General features: G+C 38.7%; 1 protein-coding gene across 4 annotated transcripts in view; it reads left to right on the top strand.

Moving 5' to 3' along the window:
• LOC136875357 (probable peptidoglycan muropeptide transporter SLC46) overlaps positions 1-20,596 on the top strand; it is a 175,403-nt gene that overhangs the window by 111,911 nt on the left and 42,896 nt on the right. For all 4 annotated transcript variants that reach the window (XM_067148900.2, XM_067148902.2, XM_067148901.2 and 1 more), the window contains 2 exons: positions 1,627-1,914; positions 7,830-7,931. In XM_067148900.2, coding sequence (XP_067005001.1) covers positions 1,627-1,914; positions 7,830-7,931 — 390 coding nt within the window. The remainder of the gene's footprint in view (positions 1-1,626; positions 1,915-7,829; positions 7,932-20,596) is intronic.

Here is a 20,596-nt window from a genome sequence, read left to right as displayed (position 1 = left end):
CTAAGACGACTTTGACAAGAAGCCGGCATGGTCGGCTACGAAAATGAAAAAATTGAAGCCATACAAGGTAACTGTACTACATGAACTGCATCCACGTGATCATGATAAGCGGGTACGTGTTTGTAATTGAATGTTGCAAAATGCTCATGATGAAATAATTGATCCACGCTTATTTTTCTCTGACAAAGCATGGTTCCATTTACTCGGGTATGTTTTGACACAGAATAACAGATATTGGAGTACAAGGAAACCTCCATTGCATATACGAAATTCCTCTACATGAGAAACGGATCAGAGTATGACGTGCAGTAATGGATACAGAATTATATTATCTGTCTTTTTTCAGGGCACAATTAATGCACAAAGATACATGGATAATATACTCAAACCATTTTTTGATGAACTTACTGACACTGACTGTCGAAATGGATATTTTCTGCAAGACTCTGCCACTTCACATACAGCTAATGACATAGTAAACTTAATTGAGGACATTTTTTAAGACTGTGTTATTTGTACGGACTTATTGGCTGTCATGGTCCCCATATTTAATTGTTTGTGACTTTTATTTATGGGGGAGCTTAAAAATAAAATACATGCAAGAAACCCTCACATGTTGGACGAACTGAAAGAACATATCCGGAGAGAAATAGCCTAATTACAGAAGACAAACTTATGTGTGTGAATCAGGGTTTCCTAAGACGATGCCAGAAATGTGTGGATGCAGAAGGAGAACGTTTCCAACATCTCCTGTCATAAGGTATGAGTTTATTTCCTTAATTCTCTTAATTTTACTTATCATCTTATGTCATGCATGGATAAAGTGAGCGAAGTGCTGTCACTGCATTGCCACAGAAAAGGGAGTGATGAGTTAACGGGAGGCAGATAAGCCAGGTGCGCAATGAGAGAATCTCACTGTACAGTATATTGATATCGAGAGGCACATGGCAATGGCGTTTGCTGAGCCTGCAGATGAAAGGAGTACTAAGTTAATTTCTGGTCTAAAGGAGGCTGGTGAAAAACCCAACCCTAACATCCTTATCTTTCTATGGGCCAAAGTTACAAGTATAAACCTTTACCTACCACTCTTCTAAGGATAATTATGACTTAATAGAAATAGCCTTGTTCTGCTTTGCCTTGCTCTGTGTTTGTCTTTACTGGCAATATGTTCCTGTTCATTTTCAGTATGGTAGGCCTATGTTTGTTTTGAATATGGAAAAATATAATACTAAAGAATAGTTTGTATGAATGTTTCTGTGCCACATAAAGAAAACCATACAATTTTTATTAAATCCTTTTTACTAACATTTCCAGGAAGAATGCACAGCAGGAAAAAAATAATACTGATAAAATGTTAATGTTTGTAACTTCAAGGATTTGGTTTTAAAAAGTGTTAATTTATTTTTGAAATATATTTAATTTTAGTCAGGAATTTCCTAGAAAAAGGAATAAAATCAAAAGATACATTCCAATTACTTCCCTCACTTCTCAAAAGCAGGATGCTCATATTCCTTCTTCACAAGGTATAAAACTCACAAGTTTGGACCTCTAAAATATGAGTGAAATTTAATGAAAAATAGTCCAAGAAAATATTAAACTAAAAATGTTGTTGTTTTATTTTTGCAGGGAAATATCTGTATGCAGGAGTGGCACAGAAGTCCTTTGCTATAATGTTCACCATAAACGCCTGTTTGCTAGTAATTGCAATGCTTTTTGCTATTTGGAGACTGGAATGGCAGACAACACCAAAGCAAGAGCCATTATTAGGTTCCTCTGTAAATTGCTGTTCTGACTTCTTTGATAAGGAGCATGTAATTCAATCTGTAAAGTCTGTGATTAAAAAACGACCTGGAAACAGGAGACTTTACCTTATCTTCTTGCTTATAGCTATGCTGCTTTACACATTTCAAAGGGGTAAGTTATGCTCATTTAAAAAAAAATTTGGTACCTACTCCATAATTCTTATTTGTTGAATTAGTGATTTAAATAAATATTCTTAATAGAAAAGCGCACGAATGTGCATTTCAAAGATTATTGACTGTTGTAGTCTTTGCTATAATCGCATAGAGATTTGTTGTTGTTTTAACATCTTGTGATGTCACTTTTTTTTTTTTTTTTTGCAAGGGGCTTTACATCGCACCGACACAGATAGGTCTTATGGCGACGATGGGATAGGAAAGGCCTAGGAGTTGGAAGGAAGCGGCCGTCGCCTTAATTAAGGTACAGCCCCAGCATTTGCCTGGTGTGAAAATGGGAAACCACGGAAAACCATCTTCAGGGCTGCCGATAGTGGGATTCGAACCTACTATCTCCCGGATGCAAGCTCACAGCCGCGCGCCTCTATGCGCACGGCCAACTCGCCCGGTGTGTGTGTGTGTGTGTGTGTGTGTGTGATGTCACAGAACTGATCACAACGAGCACTCACATTTTTTCATTTGGGTCATGATAAGACATAGTTTTACATATTTTATGGTGGTACCCATGCACTGCTAGTTTTGTTATCACATGCCTTAGCTTCTGGTTGGCGTTTGTTCAATTTCGATCCAACGTGGCATCTATGCTGTAGAACTCTAGCGGAATCTCTTCTCTCTTCTTCCACCTCTCCGCTAGGTGTGCTTCTACATTCTTTGGTGATTTTATCCTCAGTTCTTCAATAAGGAAGGGTTCCCGTGCTAGTTCGTATGTTATTCGGGAACGCGTGTATTTTGAGATGCCCATTATGGTCATTAGGAATTTTGCTTTAATTCCTTCTATGGTGGCCAGGTCTTTCTTTGTTAGTCTTTCCCATATCAAGTTGATCCCATAGGTGAGTATTGGTAGGATCTTTGTGTCCAATAGGCGCATAACTGTTTTTAAGGATAGCTGCTGTAGATTGTTGATGTCGTATATGGCTTTCATGGCTGCAACTGCTTTGTCTTTTATGTGTAGTCTGTAAGGTTATTCCCAGGTATTTGAATGAATTTACATTTCCACTTTGCCGTTTTCATATTCTACGTTGTTGTTTGCTGCATTTCGTCCGCCTTTCCGAAAAACCATCTGTTGAATTTTTGTCCAGTTTGTTTTCAGATTGTTATTTCTTGCCCATTCAGCCAGCGCTGAGAAGGCGTGTTGGAGCTCTTCCTTTTTTGTTGACCCTAGGACCATGTCATCTGCAAATATGTTGATCACTGCATCCTTTGCTCTTTTTCTGAATGCTTTTGTTACATCTGCAGTGGTAATATTGAATAGTGTGGGGCTGAAGGGATCACCTTGCAGCACTCCATTAGTTTGGGTGATTTCCTTTGTTTTGTGGGTCGCATTGTCTATGGTGATTTGGTTGTATGCCAGAATATTTTTTATAAGAACTGTAAGGGGGTTTTGATTTCCAATCATAATCTGGAGTATTGACATTAGATTTTTCCTGTCTATTATGTTGAAGGCTCTTGTATAGTCTATGAAGACTGAAGGAAATTTTCCTTTGTGAAGCTGCTGTGCTTCTTCTATGTCATTGAGTAGGTTTTGAATTGCATGCAAGGTTCCCCTTTCTCTCCTAAATCCAAATTGCTCCTATGGCATTTTGGGGTCTACTTCTTCAACTATAATGTTGGTTAGGATTCTTGTTAACAGCTTGAAGATATCGCTTTACAGAGTGATTCCTCTGTATGAATTTGGGTTGTTGGTTTCACCTTTCCCTTTATAGAGGGTTATAATTATTGATTTTCGCCACTCATCGGGGATATTTTCTAATTCTAGGCATTTATTAAACAGTTTGGACCATACTTCTGCTAGATGCTGCGCAGATACTTTAAGGTGTTCATTATAAAACCCATTTGGTCCAGCGGCTTTTTTGCACTTTGTAGCTTTGATCGTGTCTAGTGATTCAAACAAACAAATAAACAAACTCACTCACTCACTCACTCACTCACTCACTCACTCACTCACTCACTCACTCGTGTCTTTAGAGATTGTGAGATTTCAAATACTGCTATGATATTTGCGAACATACCCTGCCTGACAAAAGAATTGAAACAACCAGAAAGGGAGGAGGAACCAAAATGAAACTTTGCATGTTGAGAGGGTATGTGATGTTATTGCCAGTTCGAGTCCACTTTACAGTATGACATTGCATCACCTTGGGCCTGGATGCATGCAGTGATTCAGGTGGGAAGGGTGTCATAAAGCCGTCGTATTCTCCCCTGAGGCAAGGTGGCCCACAACTGTTGCAGCTGGTCCTTTATATCATGGATACTGGCAGAACTGGAAAAAATCCATAGAAAAGCAGCTCCGTTGGTTCTGGGTTATTTCCGACAAAAGAGTAGCATTACAAAAATGTTGCCAAGTTTGGGCTGGGGAGACTTGGGAGAAAGGAGACGAGCTACTCGACTAAGCGGTATGTTCTGAGCTGTCAGTGCAGAGATGGCGTGGAATGACATTAGTAGACAAATAAATTTGAGTGGTGTCTTTAAAAGTAGGAATGATCACAATATGAAGATAAAGTTGGAATTCAAGAGGACAAATTGGGGCAAATATTTGTTTATAGGAAGGGGAGTTAGGGATTGGAATAACTTACCATGGGAAATATTTAATAAATTTCCAATTTCTTTGAACTAATTTATGAAAAGGATATGAAAACAACAGATAGTTAATCTGCAACGTGCGCAATCGCTCTAAATGCAGATCAATAGTGATTGATTGATTGTTTGATTGATTGATTGTTTGATTGATTGACGTTGGTCATCCAGGGTAGTGTAGACCCACAATTCATTGCTGAACACAATGTGACACCATTCATCAGCAGTCCATACTCCCAGTCACGCCACTACTCAAAACACAGCCACTTCTGTTGTGGTGTTAATGGCTGCGTTTGCACGGAATGGCAATTCTGTAGTCCGGCTGCTGCTAGTCTCCAATCAATGGTGCGGGATGACACAGAGTGGTGGAGGGACTCCATTACTTGTTCTCGGATGGCAGGTGCAGATGTGAAGGGGTTACGATGTGCTTGATGCACAATACGGTGATCCTCCCTTGTGGTCGACCGGAACCTTAACAATGAGTATGCCTGCCCTCATGTTCCCATGCAGTCCAACATCAGACCACTGTCACATTCAAATGCTCCACAAAACTGGATGTTGCATTATTCAACCAGCTGGACGAATGGAGACCCATAATGTGGTCCCTTCCAAACTCTGTCAGGTGCTGATAACGCTGCCTCAAAGGAGTACGTGGCATCTCCGTGTCGTGCACAGTCACAGAGAATTGCAACTATAACAATTTACATACCCAGCAATGGTGAGTATGTGTGTGAAGTTACATTAACCCTGGAACCGGCAATCGTCGTGATCGCGACTCATTTCCCTGTTACTCAACCGGCAGAGTCGCTATCGAGATGCATTACGCCAGCACTGACTAATTTCGAGATAGCGCCTTGACACTCAACATCATTATGACATATTTTGCATCATATTGAAGAGGAAACTCTACTCTATTAATACACCATAATTCTGAAGTAGTTTAGTGTGACAGAGTGTGTGGTATACACGTGGAAAAACGAGAGCGCTTTGCAGACGGTCATTTTGTTGTGCTTGCTGTGGTTGTCCGGTGTGCATTAGCTTTCGTGGCGCAAAATGAGTGAATTGTCAGCGAAGTAGTGAAATTCGTAATTGTTTGTTTGATCTGGACGGCGAAGGTGATAGTGACGTACTTTTAGAAGGAATTGACGATGATGTTGACAATAATTCGTCAGGTAGTGGCGTGTTATATGAGCCTGGGCTAAGTGATTTCAACACTGTTATTGACGATGATATGGAACACAATGAACCAGCCATTGATGACAATAATGATACTGACGGTAATGCAGTTGAGAAAACAGAACCGAAGTGGATAAGAGTTTATCCTCCAGAGCCAAAAATAAAAGTGGAAGAGAAGTTCAAGGTTCGAAACGCTGGTATATGAAATTGCCCTCCCAGGATCAGTCCTCATCTAACATATTTCTATTTGTTTTTCTCCAATGCTATCCGGAATCTTTTAGTGACTGAAACTAATAAATACATACGCACAGGAAATTATACGAAATAAAACGAATTCCAGAAATATGGGTCCGTATTCACGTCTGCAAAGATGGGTTGACGTTACAGTATGAAATGAAAAAAATCATTTCTCTAGTTATAAATATGGGTCTGAACCCTAATAATGACATTGAAAAATAGTGGTACACTTCAAAATCGCAAATAACGTATTTCCATTTTTTCTAAAGTCATGTCACTCAAACGTTTCGACTGGAAAGAAATATTCCATCACCTCTTGGTAATGGTAATTTTTGATGCCTACATACTCTATAGTTTGAACACCGACAAACCCCTTGAACAGGAGGAATTTATGGTTAGTTTTGTCGAAGGTCTTGTAGATGAAGAAACTCTTCAAAACATTCCACCTGGACCTTCAGGAGAAAAGGGACATCAGCTCGTACGCCTCCCAGGAAAGAAACTGCGGTTGTGCCCTGTCTGTTTGACTGCAGAAAAAAAGTCACCCACCCACTTCTTGTGCCCAGGATGTAATTGTAATGTCCATCAACAGTACTACCATAAATTAGAACATTTTTGGAGGCCTATGAAAGCAGGAAGAAAGCTGAGCCACTTCGAAAGTAGCGAGGATGAATCTGACGAAGTAGACTCACGTCTTGGTGCGATGTGCCTGTGTTACTTCAGTTCTATTTTACTTTACAATACTTCAATGTAGTGAAACCTTTTGCACATATTTTTAATCAGCATTAAATTGTTCAAATTTTGTATATAGTAAAATTGTCAAATACTATTACTCTTTACGTACACTTTGCCCAGAACTTTCGGATTATTTTGGAATACTTAGCGTATGTTGGATACTTCGCCCCTAGTGCTGCAGGATACTAAATTGGTAAGTTTAATTTCTTACTATAGTATTCTTCGTCCTTTTCTGAATAAAATGACTTGTTATACGTAAAAATAAATTGAAAAACAACATTTTTATGAATTTTTTAGAAGATGCTTGCAAAACTCGCCTAAATGCTTGCCGCTTGAAGGTAAACTGCTTGCCGGTTCCAGGCTTAACATCTGACCATTTCTTCTGCTTACTTCAAATTTTTTGTCAGCCAGTGTAGATATGAACACCTAACACATGTTCTGGTATGTTTGGAAGAACCAGCATTTTCATGTTGGAACACTTTGTGCTCCAAATACAAATCATTCAGATTGATGATGATGATTATCATTTTAAAGGGCCCAGCATTGAGATCATGAGCTTGCTTATCTAAAATTGAAAGTTTGTATGAAAAATTAATCAATCAAATTTTTTAAAATGTAAATATTGAAATGGAAACAGTTAAACCAAATGGAAGTTATTGGAAGCATTATTTAACTCCTTATTTTCTCTTTTTCAATGTTTACACTGTCCTAGAAATATTCTTTATTTAAGAATGGTTTGGCTCCTCTGCTCAGTAGGTATTTTTTCTACCCTTAGATTTCTGAGCCATAAGGAGTGTTTCATTTTCATACACTTTCAGGCCTTTCTGCATTTTTGTCAATACCTTTGTTGTTTCAAATAAGCACCTCTTCCTTTTTCTCTTATGGTTAGAACAAAGAAGGGATGGCTATCTAGTTATTTTTATCCTCAAAACAATGGCTATTACAACCACTGTTTGCATGTCAATAGCAGTAGGTGATACACCAACATTCAAACACCTACAGTGTGTATGAATAACAGTATGAGGTTTAAATGAGGCCATCTACCATCAACGAGGTCAGGTTTATGAGTCATCCTTTCCAGCTGTAAGCATTCCTACAAGAAATGTAATACATTGCTTTGTTCTACATTTTCAGATGAAAAGCCAATGACATATCTGTATACTCAACTAAAATTTGAATGGACAGCTGAAATTTACAGTGACTTCAAGACCTTTCAGTCTGGAGCATATGTACTAGGTAATGAGAGTTGCATGTAATAATAATTAAGTTTGAATTTGCTATTTGCACAGTTAAAAGGCATATTAAAAATGTTAATGTTCTCTTGTGGTTTTCATACCATTGCCATTTATCATTATTAAAAGAACCTGACTTTTTTCTAAATGACTTGTAAATCAAATCATTTCAAATGTAGCTGCAGACTTTACAAAATATGTTTGTGAGATGTTAGATTTTAAAAAATTAGGTGACAGGAATTTTTGTTTAATTTTGGTAATGATTAAATCAAAATTATCCATTAAGCTTTTACAATATATATGGTGGTCAGAAATGAACCGGGTATATGAGCATTAGAGGGTTGGTCATACTGATAAATCATAACTCAATACTCCTCGCTGTTGTCATTCAGCTGCTGGAGCTAGCCAATCAGATCACTTTGCATGGCCGTGTTGCTAAACGAGTTAAGACCAGCTTGAGAACCATGCCAAAAATCAGCACGAAACATAAACACACTGTTGCTTTCAGCCGGTGTGACACCGTAACGCACTTGCTTAGGGGCGATGCTGTCAGCTCGCAGCCCTATATTCAAACCCCTCCCCTGGTGCTCTCATGCCGGTGTTAAGCCACGTACAGATTTAGCAACACCGCATTGTAAAGCCCATTTGAATTCGCCCGCTGATGGGCTAAATTGAGCAGCTGAATGACAACGGCGAGGGATATTGAGTTATTTCTTTCTAATTATTTATCAGCACGACCAACTCTGATAAACATATCAGATGTAAGCCCGGTTCACATTGTTTCTGACCATCCTGTATATCAATCGGTGGAAAACGGTAAATAAAAATGTAAACAGACTCCAGGATGGGTTTAAAGAAATTGTTGAGGAATGCAAAAACAGGTTTGTACCTGTAAGGGTGGTAAGGAATGGTAAAGACCCACCTTATTATAATAGAGAAATAAAGAGACTAAGAAGGAGGTGCAGACTGGAAAGAAATAGAGTTAGAAATGGCTGTGGAAGTAAGGAGAAATTGAAGGAACTTACTAGAAAATTGAATCTAGCAAAGAAGGCAGCTAAGGATAACATGATGGCAAGCATAATTGGCAGTCATACAAATTTTAGTGAAAAATGGAAGGATATGTATAGGTATTTTAAGGCAGAAACAGGTTCCAAGAAGGACATTCCAGGAATAATTAATGAACAAGGGGAGTGTGCATGTGAGGATCTTCAAAAGGCAGAAGTATTCAGTCAGCAGAATGTAAAGATTGTTGGTTACAAGGATAATGTCAAGATAGAGGAGGAGACTAAGGCCAAAGAAGTAATAAAATTTACATATGATAACAATGACATTTACAATAAGTTACAAAAGTTGAAAACTAGAAAAGCGGCTGGAATTGATAAGATTTCTGGGGATATACTAAAGACAATGGGTTGGGATATAGTAGCATATCTGAAGTACTTATTTGATTATTGTTAGGTCGGAGGAGCTATACCAGATGAATGGAGAGTTGCTATAGTAGCCCCTGTGTATAAAGGAAAGGGTGATAGACATAAAGCTGAAAAATACAGGCCAGTAAGTTCGACATGCATTGTATGTAAGCTTTGGGAAGGCATTCTTTCTGATTATATTACACATGTTTGTGAAATTAATAACTGGTTTGATGGAAGGCAATTCGGTTTTAGGAAAGGTTATTCCACTGAAGCTCAACTTGTAGGATTCCAGCAAGATATAGCAGATATCTTGGATTCTGGAGGTCAAATGGACTGTATCGCGACTGACCTGTCTAAAGCATTTGATAGGGTGGATCATGGGAGACTACTGGCAAAAATGAGTGCAACTGGACTAGACAAAAGAGTGACTGAATGGGTTGCTATATTTCTAGAAAATAGCTCTCAGAGAATTAGTGTAGGTGAAGCTTTATCTGACCCTGTAATAATTAAGAGGGGAATTCCTCAAGGCAGTATTAACGGACCTTTATGTTTTCTTATATATATAAATGATATGAGTAAAGGAGTGGAGTCGGAGGTAAGGCTTTTTGGGGATGATGTTATTCTCTATAGAGTGATAAATAAGTTACAAGATTGTGAGTACCGGGCGAGTTGGCCGTGCGCGTAGAGGCGCGCGGCTGTTAGCTTGCATCCGGGAGATAGTAGGTTCGAATCCCACTATCGGCAGCCCTGAAAATGGTTTTCCGTGGTTTCCCATTTTCACACCAGGCAAATGCTGGGGCTGTACCTTAATTAAGGCCACGGCCACTTCCTTCCAACTCCTAGGCCTTTCCTATCCCATCGTCGCCAAAAGACCTATCTGTGTCGGTGCGACGTAAAACCCCTAGCAAAAAAAAAAAAAAAAGATTGTGAGTAACTGCAACGTGACCTCGAAAATGTTGTGAGATGGACAGCAGGCAATGGTATGTTGATAAACGGGGTTAAAAGTCAGGTTGTGAGTTTCACAAATAGGAAAAGTCCTCTCATTTTTAATTACTGCGTTGATGGGGTGAAAGTTCCTTTTGGGGATCATTGTAAGTATCTAGGTGTTAATATAAGGAAATATCTTCATTGGGGTAATCACATAAATATGATTGTAAATAAAGGGTACAGATCTCTGCACATGGTTATGAGGGTGTTTAGGGGTTGTAGTAAGGAAGTAAAGGAGAGGGCATATAAGTCTCTGGTAAGACCCCAACTAGAGTATGGTTCCAGTGTATGGGACCCTCACCAGGATTACCTGATTCAAGAACTGGAAAAAATCCAAAGAAAAGCAGCTCGATTTGTTCTGGGTGATTTCCGACAAAAGAGTAGCGTTACAAAAATGTTGCAAAGTTTGGGTTGGTAAGAATTGAGAGAAAGAAGAAGAGCTGCTCGACTAAGTGGTATGTAAAAAACATATCAGATGTAAGGCTTTTCAGGTGTTTGCTCTATTAACCAGCGTTTCGTCTTAGGTCTGACACTAGACTCGTCAGAGTGGGATGTGTCAGACCCTACCCACTGACGCTGGGTGTCTAGTGACTGACGAGTCTAGTGTCAGACCTAAGACGAAACGCTGGTTAATAGAACAAACGCCTGAAAATCCTTACATCTGATATGTTTTTGACATGCCCTATTGGTGCAAAATATCTAATTTCATCCATTCGTAAGTGGTATGTTCCGAGCTGTCAGCGGAGAGATAGTGTGGAATGACATTAGTAGACGAATAAGTTTGAATGGCGTTTATAAAAGTAGGAAAGATCACAATATGAAGATAAAGTAGGAATTCAAGAGGACAAACTGGGGCAAATATTCATTTATAGGAAGGGGAGTTAGGGATTGGAATAACTTACCAAGGGAGACGTTCAATAAATTTCCAATTTCTTTGAAATCATTTAGGAAAAGGATAGGAAAGCAACAGATAGAGAATCTGCCACCTGGGCAACTGCCCTAAATGCAGATCAGTATTGATTGATTGATTGATTGATTGATTGATATTGATTGATTGAATTTTTAAACTTGTATTCCATAAGATCTTTAATTAAAACAACAATGACTGTGATATTACATGGATAGGTAAGCATGTAATATTGGTGGGTGGAGGAAATAAGAGCACTAAGATATCTACCAGTAGAAGAGTAGCTGAATGTGTGTAGAATTGGACAAAATATGAAACATAAATTGTTCAGAATTATTCAGTAGCCATTATTTTATTGTGAAATGATCCTTACTTTTAAAAAACCCTTCCAACAAAAGAAAACAGCAAACTAATCTATATACAGGCCATGAAGGTTTAGGTTTCCACTTTCTGTGACCTCAGCATTAAGCGGGGTAGACTAGTTAGCTCAGTAGCCTTGTCCCCATACTGTCTGGCTCCATGGCTAAATGTTTAGAGACCTTTCTGGCCTTTGGTACAGGGGATCCTGGGTCTGATTCCTGGCTGGATCGAGTATTTTAACCTTCATTGGTTAATTATGATGGCTTGGGGGTTGCGTCTGTATGCCGTCTTCATCATTAAAATTCAACATATATAAGGCCCCATACTTGCCTGTACAGCATTAGCTCAAAAGACCCGCCATTATCATTATAACCTCATGCTAATTTCTAGTGTAGGCTGAGTGAACTCCAGGGCTATGTATCTATCCACAAGTTGAAGTCTTGTTTCTAAATTTTCCATCTTGCATGTAAACCAAGTATAGAATGCCTTTATCACCTCAGCTTGGTAGCACCCCTCCAAAATAAATTATAGTCAACTGTAATTTAGTTTCTGAATTTAAAAAAACTGCTTCATATGTTCCCCTTTTTGATCTGTGCACTTTCTTTCACTGCCCTTTCTGCCCCTCTGAAATATATACACTGGTAGAAAAAAATATCCAGACATCAAGAAGGGGTTGTGCTATATTAATGAATGTTGGTAGGCATACATCTGAAAGATGACGTTGATTAAAATTTCCCTCAAATCACATTAGCATGATGTGTGGCGTATTGGGTCAGTATGAGGGCCGCTGAACGCTTGAGGCGAGCAAATATTATTTCACTGGTGGAAACTTGCTAAACCACTGAAAGGCATATGCCCGACACCTCAATAAACAGGAACGACACCAAGAGAAATTAGTATATCGGGCTTAGCTTCATCCAATCGACGGAGGCAGCGGAAGCTTAGCGGGCTAACCGAGAGGGCTGTCCGTGGTAGGTACCGAGTTTAAAAAAAAAGAATAAGCAAGGAGTGAGAGGACAGAGGATACATACATCGAACCAAATGCAAGAGTGAAGAATCAATTTTACAACAAGCTATATTTTAAGCATAAATGACTAGAACAGGTAATATATATAATCAGTTGAAGGATAGGAAATACAAACATATGATAAGGGCTCAGCCCACTTGACGACCAGAATACAATCGAGACAAATAATGATTAAGAATTCTTGGGGATACCAGTTATAATATTCAGCTAAAGTTGAAGACCCGCATTCAAAAGAGAAAACACAATTAGTACCTAATAGATTACACGGCATCCAATAAAAAGGGGGGATTAGTACACTTCACCATACCAATTAAAGGCCACACTTACAATCTTTATTTGAAACCTCAAAGAGGGAAAGAGAGCTAAAACACATCGGGAGGAAAGAGAATTAGATTACTCAATATCGGAATAAAGGAAAGAAAAGGGGGACAGAGTGAATACGAAAGGAAAGAAAGGAAGAGGGGGGGGAATCCTTCCAGACTGCTTAAACACTACTACTTCGGTGATGTAAGCGACCACTCGGGCCTGTAGAAAATGTCCAAAGGTGGCAACACTTCTATCATTCGTCCAAGCACAATTAGTTTTTTAAAGTTATGAAATTGATTAAGATTTTTGGTCAGAAGGACTCTTTTACAATGGAGACCAAGAAGCCACAAAATGATCAATCATTCAAAGTTCAATTCTTGATTAAAAGAATGAAGGACCACAACAACTTATAAAATTTTGCTCATCCAGTCTGTTGAAGCACAATGCAGCTATTCACAAATTAAAAGGAAATAAAACATCGCTACGGGCCAGCCGCCAGCGAACAGTTCGCTCTCTCCACTTGAGTTAATATGCACTAAATGTCTGACCATCGAAACGAAGGAATGGCTTGCTTATATACGAAGTGAAGAGATTCGAGAAGTTACTCAACGAAGATCACGTAGGTGTGACGTCACAGCCAGGCAGGAAGAGCAGTGCCGGAGAACAAGCCAGTCAGTAAACAGCTGGGCAAGCGATCAGTAGAATGCAACAGATGGCAGAAGGTAAGATGTCGTAGAACGGTCGTAACAGATGCTAGTAGTGGCCCCATGATGTTGAACATGAGGTTTGTTTTAAATACGGGTTATACTGTGCAAGAGCATTAGTTACCTGTGTGACTGTGAGTGGGTCAACAACAGCTCACTGTGGTTGAACGAGGCCTTATAATAGGGCTACGGGAAGGTGGATTTTCATCCATGCTATTGCAGAATGACTTGGCAGGAATGTCTCCACTCTGCATGCATGCTGCCTGCAGTGGTCACGAGAGGGTACGCTCGCAAGAAGACTGTGCTCTAGACGTCCCCATCGCAACACTGAGAGGGAGCACCACCATATTCGGAGTATGGCTGTGGCACAGCGCACTGCGTCTGCAACAGCAACTCGAGGGGCAGTTGGCACCACAGTGGTGCAAAAAACTGTTCAAAATCGGTTACTTGAAGGACAGCTCAACCGACCGACCGCATTTAGGGTTGTTGTCCAGTTGGCAGATTCCCTATCAAATGCTTTTTCTTAAATGTTTTTAAAGAACCTGGAAATTTATGAAACATTTCCCTTGATGAAGTATTCCAATCCCGTACTACTCGCTCTGTAAATAAATTCTTCTTTCCTGGCCATATATGTGCCCACAATGGACACTCCCGAGTATCACTCAGGGTTGGCTCTTCCGATCCTTAGAGAGTACTTCCAGTGGTTGGATGTCTCCGCCACTGGAATGCCGTTGCTATTCAAGGCTTTTATGGGCAGCACGCTACCATGTTGCGCCCTCTCCTTGGTTCCTCGATTGCAAGAGCTCACTTAACGGGATGATCTTCATCTGGACGTTGTGCGCGTTCGTACCAGTGCAACAGCCACTCTTCCAATTTCTCGCTGATTGATAAATGATCTTTGTATATGCTCATTGCGCACTCGGTCCAAGAGAGTGGCACCCGCTGATCATTTCCATTACATGCATTTGCTGACCATGCTTCTTTTGCCTTTTCCAACACTCAGAGCCATAAGTGAGGGCAAACCTAACAACAGTCTCATACATCTTGCCTTGGAACTTTATAGGCATCCTCCTGTCACATAAGATGCCTGTCAGCAAATGCCATTTGGTCCATCCAATGTTGATGCAGTGTTTCACTTCATCATCAGTCATCATATCGGTGGTAATAGCTGAGCCCAGGTACTTGAATTTATTCGTCATTGCCAGTGGTTCAGCCGCTATATATTTTTTTACATTGACATCTTTCTAGACCATCACAGTTAATATAAAAAGTGTAGGGTTGTTAAATATCCCAGAAAACCAGGATTGTTCTTGATTCAAGAGTGGAAAAATTGTCCAGGCTGGTTCAGTAAAATTCTAGGATTTTTTTTTTACGTTTTATCAATTATGTTTGTATTATGATACAGTGCAGAAATAAATTGAAACTCCCACCATCAAATATTCTTTTTCTTCACCATCTTGGAGTAAAAACTCTCATGTTATACACTATCTGACACAAATACCAATATTGGATCTGTTTAGAATTCTGTATCCTCTTTGCTGAGTGCACATGTTGGTGTATGGATTGTACAGTGAGTTTCTCTCATCGCTTGGCCTCCCGTAGACTCATCACTCTCTGCTCCGTGGCATAGCAACGAGGACACCACTTTGTCTGTGTATGACATGAAGTAACAATTAAAATGAAGAAAATAAGAATTAAGAAAATCACGTGGATGCAGTTCGTGTACTACAGTTACCGTGTATAGACGCCCAAGAGAGATCCGGTTTATTCTGTCTGTCATCTAGTGGGCCTAGAGTAAAACGGAACATCGAAATTGACGAGCAAACAGCCAGATGGCGTCAAATCGAAATGTCTGCACACGGTAGCTGAGGCCATACGATTATTATTATTATTATTATTAGTTACCGTGTAAGGTTTCAGTGGGAGACAGATAAGCTAGGCGCTCCTGCCAGCCAACTGGTGAGAGAAACTCACTCTGTTTGTATGGAGTAGATTAACTCTGTCATCCATTAGGGCCATTCTTGACATTCAGTGCAACATATCACATATCTTGATCTGGAAAGGAAATGAAGAAGAAGGTATTCCGAAGAATGAATAAATGCTGCAGAAAAAGGTACTATATATGTCCTAGTATTTCTTACTTTGTATTTAGAATGTTTTGTTAAAAATAAGCCATACTAACTGTTAGGTTTTTACTTCTTTTATTGATTAATCAATACATTTTCAGTTGCTTTGAGACTGTAAATCATGAAGAAGAAAAGGAATGTCATAAATCATTTTGCGACACTCGTGATAAAGTGCTGCAAGATACGATCTTACTGGTTTATATGAGGAAGAAAGAAAAAAAGTTTCAGAAACAAGATCAGACAAACGAGCAGAGCTACTGTGTCAAAGTCAAGAATGATGACAAGGCAGTCTGTAGACAGTTTCTACTCTCTGTACTGCAATATCAGAAATGAGACTAAGGACTGTACAAAACACACTGGAAACAGGTGAGTGTATTCTGCAATTTACATACTCTGGTTTGTGATAATTAGAAATGCAAAATGAGGAATCAAAGTGCTTTTACTTCAATAATCATTACAGGTGGAGTCTTGGAGGAATGCAGGGGCACACAGAACAATCGTCCAACCAAAATAATCTGAAATGTGTGGGAACTTATTGAAGAGCACTGGATGCAGATTCCCCACAAGGAAGCTCATTACAGTCGAGCAAAAACAATCCAAAAATACTTTGAGGACCCTGTTTTGAATGTAGTAAAACTGTATATTGGTTTCAAACAATATTTTTATAAAAGATGGGAAACCACTAAAAATGAGTTACAATACATAAGTATTTCAGAGCAAACAGTGACTTTTCATTTCAGCAGCCAAGGACTGATAAGTGTGACTACTGTGCAGAATGCAAGGTTAAAATGAAACAAATCCTGATAGTGCATGTAAATCAGAATACATCTATATATATAAAATAAGAGTTTTGTCTGTACATTGCTCAGAATCTGAAAATAATGATATTTCTGTATCGGTCATGTCCATAGAAACAAGAAAATGCACTTTTTACTTTTCCGTAATTTCTGTCTGTCTGTCTGTCTGTCTGTCTGTCTGTCTGTATGTATGTATGTACACGCATCACGAGAAAACGGTTGAAGAGAATTTAATGAAAATCGGTATGTGAAGTCGGAGGATGAGCCTCTACAATCTAGGCTATAAATCATTTTACTCACGCTGAGTGAAATGGTAGTTTAGGGGAAGGCCTAAAATTGAATTCTCAACTATTTATGTTATTAGTGGTCTAATGAAAATCGGTATGTGAAGTCGGAGGATGAGCCTCTACAATCTAGGCTATAAATCATTTTAATCGCGCTGAGTGAAATGGTAGTTTAGGGGAAGGCCTAAAATTGAATTCTCAACTATTTGTTATTAGTGGTCTATTTTAAATAAAATGGGTATACAAAGTTGGGGAATAAGTTGCTACAATCTAGGCTATCAATAATTGTATTCACGCTGAGAAAAATGGTAGTTTAGGGGAAGGCCTAAAATTTAATTTTCAAATATTGTTGTTATTAGTAGTCCTATGTTGATGAAAATCGGTATGCAAAGTCAGCAAATACGTCGCTATAGTCTAGGCTGTAAATTATTTTATTCACGCTGAGTGAAATGGTAGTTTAGGGGAAGGCCTAAAATGTAATTCTCAAATATTTCTAATTAGAGCTGTAATCGATGAATGCTACATAACTAAGGTTATATAGTATTAAATTTCCTATTATTCATGTCTTATACATTGTTACCGTACTGGCTATGATCACAAAGATATTCATGAATTTGGATTTTTGTTACTAAGTCCATATCAGCGCTGAGTTACGAGAAAATGGGTAAACAGTATTTAATGAAAATCGGTATGTAAATTCGGAGAATAAGAAACTACAATTTACGGCATAAAATATTTTACAAATCACAGAGTCGAAAGAAAACTAAATGAGAAGGCCTACAATATAGAAAGCTCATAACATTGATGAACAATAACATTACATTGACCATTGTTTGTCGTGATGTGCTTTGTGTCTTCTGTTGCCCCTCATCTCCGGTAGATAGGATTACTGCTGCGTACAGATTATTTTTTATTTGATTTACGCCGCACCGACATAGATAGGTTTTATGGCGACGATGGGATAGGAAAGGGCTAGGAGTGCCTTAGACCTTAATTAAGATACAGGCCCAGCATTTAACTGGTGTGAAAGTGGGAAACCACGGAATACCATCTTCATCGCTGCCGACAATGGGGTTCGAATCCACTACCTCTCGGATGCAAGCTCTCAGCTGCGCACCGCTAACCACACGGTCAACTCGCCCAGTCGTACAGAGTGTAACAGCCTGCATGAATATTGATGGGAAGTAGCTGGGGAGTTAGGTAACTTTCTTCTTTAGCATGCCATTCCCCTGGTTTATAAATTTTCTGATACTACTGGTATGTAACACACTGGATCATCATAGCATTCGGGCTATTCAATCCCTACTCTGAGGCACTGATTGGAATGAACAGTGTGCATATTTATCGGAATAATGGCAGATGAGTGTTCATGGCAATCTGCGGCCTGGTCATCCCAGCTCTGGAACTTTGGACTATTAGATTGGCACCGCAATCTAACTGCAGCACTGTTCGTTAAAAGTGATAAAACGTGCGGCTTTCCATTTGATCGAGTATTTTATATGATAGCATTGCCTTTAATCGCTACATTCATACTTACGATTTTGTAATGACCTATGGAATTTCAGTTAGGAAAACCACAAAATCAGTCTTTCTGAGAATCCCGTAGCGAAGCATGGGTACATCAGCTAGTGTTTCATAAAAGAGTTGGGGCTTATAATGGATTAAAATCAGATGTACTGGCCAAGGCGAGCTATCACGATTCCACTTTACTCATACTGGAATTTAACTATGCCCAAATCTTCCGCTACATCATCTAAATGTAACCGCTCAGTTCTATAAGAGGCTTTTGTGGCTTTGCATATTGAATGATGGAAGTAGTAACTTCTCTTGTTTTCTTGAGTCGGAATCGAAGAAAGATCCAAATTCAGTCTGTTCTTTTCTTTATCAGGTTATTAGTCAAAATCTTGAAAGAAGGCCTCACATAAAAAAGGTTGTATTGCTGCCCGATTCCTGTGGAGGCCAAAACAAAATCAGTACCATGGTAATGTTCTGTGCATGGCTAAGTAGGGTATTTAATGTCGAGGCAGAGCACCTCTTTCCAGTAAGAGGTCATTCTTTCAGTCAGTGTGACGACCGTATGGTATGGTATGCTCCTCAAGCAAGTTGAACATATAGAAACTGTTGGGAGTACATCAGCATAATGAAAGAATGTAGAAGGAATCCAGAGCCATTTCATGAAGCTATGCCAGGTAATTTAATAAAAGACTGGGCATCAGCACTCAAACCTTTGTTTTTAAGTGTTCCTATAGTGAAGGGTTACAAATTTTCAATTCAGAAATTTGTAAAACTTCACTACAAAAATGGTATTGTTTCAGCATCCCAGACATATACTTCCTGTTTCAAGCCATTTACTTACATAAATAAGAAGGCTGAATTTCTTAATTATAGTGATCTAAAATTAACTAATGTAATAAAACCAGGTGTAAAGACACAGAAAAGAGCTGATGTACTTGAAACCTGAAAGCGTTAAGTAGTATCTGTAACCCAGGATTCTGAAAATTCCAAAATTGAAACCGATATCGAATCCGATTTCAATACTGAATAATTCAGACATGGGTACAAAGTTCAAAATAGTTTCAATTTCAGAAGCTTAACAAAACCAAGGACATCAAATAGCGATGTGCTGCTATTCTTAATATTTGAATTTGATACAATGAAAACATTACCTGTGTTCACTGATTGTTGAAAGTTTTGTGCCAGACTGTACCAGTGTATGTGACAAATACATTTACAGAAATTCAGTAGTGAGTCATTAATTTAATCTACCTTCCTGACCTATTTCCTTCACATAGCAGATCCTAATTTTCTTCATATTTAAGTGAAACTATATATTTATACATTTTCCCCATATTTTATGCAATAACTGCATATATTTAAGAATTTAAATCCATTATATAGTCCTAGAAATTCACAATATTTTATCAGATTCTCTAGGAATGTTGCATCTTACATTTGAATACGAATTGAAAGAACATTTAAACTTATTTACCGATTTATTCTCAGGTACAATAAATTGAAACTTTACATGCCGGTTTCATAAAAGAGCGAAAAATCTACTTATGCTGTTATTGCACCCATGTCATCAATTGGTGTACATGTCACACAATGATCAATGGATGGATTTGGTGTGAAAGAGTTTTATTACCATTTTCATTATCTATATCTTTAAAAGTTTACTAAAAACTCTGTTATCCAGTCCATCCGGTCATTCTACTGGACCAATAAGCTTCATTCATTTTTTTATTCTCTCCAGAATTACCTGCCGGTGAATCATCAGACATTGATAAGTTCCTAAGTTCTGCCAATGTTGAGTAATCTTAAAATCAAATCACTAAATGATCACTCCAGTAATGACAGGCGAAGGCTTACCCTCACCCGCAATACATTCTGTACTTAGCTGGTTGCTTAACGATGAACACTTTAATTAATATTCTGATATATGTGATTTTCATCCTTAGTAATGTCCTGGCATGCAGCCATGTTTGATTACTACCTGTCAAGCAAGAGAGTATATACACTTCCTCTGATGATGGAAGAATACTCTTCTCTGCTTGACACTCTTTGATTCTCTGACCTTCTCCAGCTTCTGTATATACTCAACAGATGGCAGAATGTTCCTATCAATCAATCAATCAATCCTGATCTGCATTTAGGGCAGTCGCCCAGGTGGTAAATTCCCTATCTGTTGTTTTCCTATCCTTTTCCTAACTGATTTCAAAGAAATTGGAAATTTATTGAACATCTCCCTTGGTAAGTTAT

The sequence above is a fragment of the Anabrus simplex genome, chromosome 6 (genome assembly GCF_040414725.1).
Source record: "Anabrus simplex isolate iqAnaSimp1 chromosome 6, ASM4041472v1, whole genome shotgun sequence".
NCBI lineage: Eukaryota > Metazoa > Arthropoda > Insecta > Orthoptera > Tettigoniidae > Anabrus > Anabrus simplex.
This window is presented reverse-complemented; position numbering and strand designations above follow the sequence as displayed.